This window comes from Melospiza melodia, unplaced genomic scaffold, assembly GCF_035770615.1.
Source record: "Melospiza melodia melodia isolate bMelMel2 unplaced genomic scaffold, bMelMel2.pri scaffold_18, whole genome shotgun sequence".
Classification (NCBI taxonomy): domain Eukaryota; kingdom Metazoa; phylum Chordata; class Aves; order Passeriformes; family Passerellidae; genus Melospiza; species Melospiza melodia.
The window spans coordinates 16,005,689-16,009,312 of NW_026948525.1; the positions used below are offsets into that span (position 1 = coordinate 16,005,689).

A 3,624-nucleotide genomic window follows, 5' to 3' on the forward strand; every position below is an offset into this window, starting at 1 on the left:
AGCAAAAAAGGTCAAGAGACCAGAAGGCATATGCCATGCCTGTAAAGAAGTAGTTTAACTTGTCCTCATCGGTGGAATTCCCATTCCAGTGCAGCTTTTGTGACAGAAATATGTCTGTCCATGCCGCACGACAGTCCATACTCCCTCCTTATTGGCATTGTACTCTTTTATGCATAAAGCTGAATGAGTTTGACACTAATATCAGTTAATATTAAATGAAATTTTCTTTGAGTGTTTGGCCCAGCTGCAGATCTTAAGTGGAGGAGATGACACATTTTGTTCCAACTTTTTTATTTCTCTGTTTTGTTTATTGTAACCCAAGAACTTTATTCAAGAATGAAGCAAACTTTTCTGGCTGTCCAGGAGGAAAAGGTTTCAAAGCTGACAAGTTCATTGACTGCATTGTCTCCACAAGAGTGCAGTAAAAAGAGACCAAAAGCAAAAATTAAAGAAATAGCCACCCCATGGGAAAATTTTAAATACAATTTTCTTTCTATGCATCCATACATAATTCTTTAGCATGGAAATATTAAATAAGGATATGTATGGAAAGGAAGAGAATGCCCAGAGCAGCAGGCCCCAGCCAGCACTGGCTGGTAGGGAGCCTTGCTGAGAACACACTTCCATCAGCTTTCTGAGACAAACTCAACTTTGACACTTTTTAATCTTCTGTGGTCACAGTGCTGGGAGACTGAGCAAGATTTGAGGCTCTGCTCCATAAACCATAAGAGGAAATCCATCCTATTTGAACACATGGAAGAGTTCTCCCCTGATCACAGAAAGGGTCAGAAAGAACAGCTACATCAATCTGTCACTTGCTAGTATCAGGCTGCAAATAAGGCTCGAATGCTTGGCACTGCCCAACACAAAGAAATAAATATTCCAAAGCTGACAGAAGCACCAAGATAATAAGTTTAGGAAACTTGCTCAATTTAAATGAATGCCAGGCCTGGTCTGTTCAGAAAGCTCGTCTGAAACATAGGAAACTCTGCTTGCAAGGCAAAGGAACAAGATGCAGACTAAGTAAAGGGCGTTACATTTTTTCTGCCTTCAGTTTAAAAGTCACCTTTTATTTTTAGAGTGGAGTCAATCATGAGTAAAGAGAAAACAGTAAGATACAGTCAAAACCAGGAGGAGAAATAAACCCAACAGGAGTCAGGATGAACTCTAAAAAAAGGAGCTAGGAGTTTTGGTGATGGTGGGATTTTTTCACACATTGTTTGCTTGTGGGGTAGGGGGTTTTTTGTGTGTTTTTGTTAGTTTAGTTTAAATTTTGGTCCTGAAGTGACAGGCAGTGGATCTGTGAAACTACTTGTCAGATGGTATGGTGGATTCAGGAAGTTTGGTTAAAAGGGCAGCCTGAATGAGTACCTGAAAGACAGGGGTATTTAAAGTTACTAACCAGATAATATCTATATCTGCTTTATTAATCCCCTGAAGTGTTTTTCTTTTTTTAATCTAAATATATGTTACCTCAAATGAAAAAAAATATTTATAAGTGGTAAAAAAATAATTATTGTGGTAAAAAAGCTTTGTAAGTGTGGTAAATTTCTACATAGTGTTAGTCTATTCACTCTGGAAAATGTAATATCCAGATGGAGATGACAGAGAAGGATGTAAATTACCTTGTTGCGTTCTCAGCTGTGCAGTCACATGGACTGAATGCTCTTGCCCAGCAGGAACAGCCCCAGCAGCTCCATACCTGCAGTTACAGTAGAGGACACAGCCATCTCTGTGCAGCTGTTTGGCCAGCTCAAGCTGATGGTTCATCAGCTTGTCATTTATTACTACTATTAGTGGTTTTCCATTCTCTAGAGTCTCCAGGCAGCTACCAGCACCTACAAGAGGAACAGAAAACATGGTGAGAGATCAAATATCCCCCTACTCGCTGCTGAAAGAGGGGAGCCTCTTGAACAACCCAGCTGTGGAGCTCAGCACTCCCAGCCAGCTCACCCCGGGCTGAAGAGAACTCATCCCACGGAGCTCCCGCAGCCCCAGAAGCAGCCGGGCTGTACCTGTGTGGCTGATGACCAGGTCTGCGCTCTGCAGCTCCTCAGCCAGCGAGTCCTTGAACCGGAACGCTTCCACCGCCGTGGCCGGGCTGCTGCTGGGCTGCGGCTGCGGCAGCGAGCCCCAGCCTGCCTGCAGCACCAGCTTCTGGTACCCGCGGCTCTGCAGCGCCTGCGGGCAGGGCACCGGGGGATGGAGGCGATAAGGGGGGCGGAGAAGATGGTGGGGAGGGGGGACGGAGAGAGAGAAGGAGAAGAAGGGGGGGATGACGGAGGTGGAACGAAGGGGATGAGGCGGGGATAGAGAGGCTGTGTGAGGGCTGTGCCCAGCTCCAGACGGCCCCGGCCCCGGTATCACCCCACCCCCTCCCCGTCCCACAGGCCGTCCCTCCCCTTCCTCAAGCAACACTTCATGCTTCTCCGCCGGGCACCCCCGAACCGCCACGGCGCCCTCAGGCGCCCCGGCACTGCTGCCGGGATGCGGCAGGGAGGGCAGGGCAGCCCGCGGCGCACAGGCGCCAGCCCCGGGAGGGCAGGCCCGGGCCAGGGCCGGTGTCGGTGTCTCGGCCGACTGACCTGCAGCGCGGGCGGGGAGCGGGCCGCGGCGATCAGCTCATCGAAGCTGGTGGTGCTCACGGTGACGAACATGGACTTCATGGCCACTGGGACGGGACGGCTGTGAGGCCGCCAGGGGGAGCCGCACGCCCGCACAGAGCTCCCGAAATGGCGGCAGGGCTGAGGAGAGGGACGGGGCAGGTGGGAATGCCTCCTTCCCTCCCTGTCCCTCCTTGTTCCTCCCTGACCCTCCTGTCCTTCCTTGTCCCTCCTTGTCCCTCCTTGTCCCCTACCGTGGCTTCTCTTCATGGGTTTTTCCCGTCCGCCCGTTTCGGCGGGGCTGGTGCCACTGCGCCGTGAGGTTCTCCCTCACAGTACCGCACCAGCAGCGATGGTGGCCGCTCTAATGAGCCCACTGTCCAGCAGCGTTTAGAGGGGTAGCCAAGGCTGTTCCAGGGTTTTAGATTTTCAAGGAGAAGAGGTAAAAAATAAATTTGGAAAAGGGATTCGAAAAGTTTTGGCCTGCACGTGTTATTTCAGCCTTGGGGACGCACATAACTCGCGGACGGCCTGTGTGGGTGTGTTCAGAAGTGCCATTGCCAGAGCAGGGCCACAGCCACCCTCCCTTTACAGACTGACACTGGCCCAATCCTCCCACAACACTTACTGGGGGAGTAACACTTTAACTTCTACCCCAAACTCATGAATATTAAATGTGCTAACACAGTTATGAATATTAGATGTGTTAAATGTGTTCAGTGAAGAGTAAGAATGACCCCTGAACAGTTGCACAAACAGAGTTGGCAGTTTTGTTCCTTATTAGTAAGTGTAACACAATGCATAATTTGCTACAAAGATAAACCAAAGTTAGACATCTAAATCTATTTATTCCCTGAATTAAAATCAACAGATGAGGTCACAACTGTAGACACAGTTGTGTATACATGTTGTTGGAAGAAGGATGCAGCTTCTTGTGGAAACCTCTGCCATGTTAATGCCTTGTTCACAATGCTCATTAGCCCCCTGTTATTTTCATTTAGCATCATGAGCCACGCTGAAA

At 48.9% G+C, this 3,624-nt stretch overlaps 1 protein-coding gene across 3 annotated transcripts; it reads right to left on the reverse strand.

Annotated features, from left to right (window-relative positions):
• Window positions 1-307: 307 nt before the first annotated feature.
• LOC134433433 (UDP-N-acetylglucosamine transferase subunit ALG13 homolog) lies at window positions 308-2,666 on the reverse strand. 3 transcript variants are annotated; one of them, XM_063182281.1, is made up of 5 exons: window positions 2,586-2,666; window positions 2,016-2,181; window positions 1,703-1,838; window positions 752-764; window positions 308-406 (listed from the first exon to the last, which is right to left on the reverse strand). In XM_063182281.1, exons 1-5 carry the CDS (start codon window positions 2,664-2,666, stop codon window positions 308-310), a joined length of 495 nt encoding a protein of 164 aa, XP_063038351.1. The 3 variants fall into 3 exon arrangements, with proteins under 3 accessions (XP_063038351.1, XP_063038350.1, XP_063038349.1); XM_063182280.1 differs by lacking the exon at window positions 752-764 and having other exon boundaries at window positions 308-420; window positions 1,704-1,838; XM_063182279.1 differs by lacking the exon at window positions 752-764 and having other exon boundaries at window positions 1,684-1,838.
• Window positions 2,667-3,624: the final 958 nt, after the last annotated feature.

Bases quoted from the DNA above. Each gene is read 5' to 3' on its own strand.
- LOC134433433 (XM_063182279.1), bottom strand. From the start codon at position 2,666: ATGAAGTCCATGTTCGTCACCGTGAGCACCACCAGCTTCGATGAGCTG. The intron at 1,839-2,015 runs GTACAGCCCGGC...TTCCTCTTGTAG, and splicing joins CCTGGTCATCAGCCACACAG to GTGCTGGTAGCTGCCTGGAG. The intron at 407-1,683 runs GTTCCTGCTGGG...ACTCTTGTGGAG, and splicing joins GGTATGGAGCTGCTGGGGCT to ACAATGCAGTCAATGAACTT.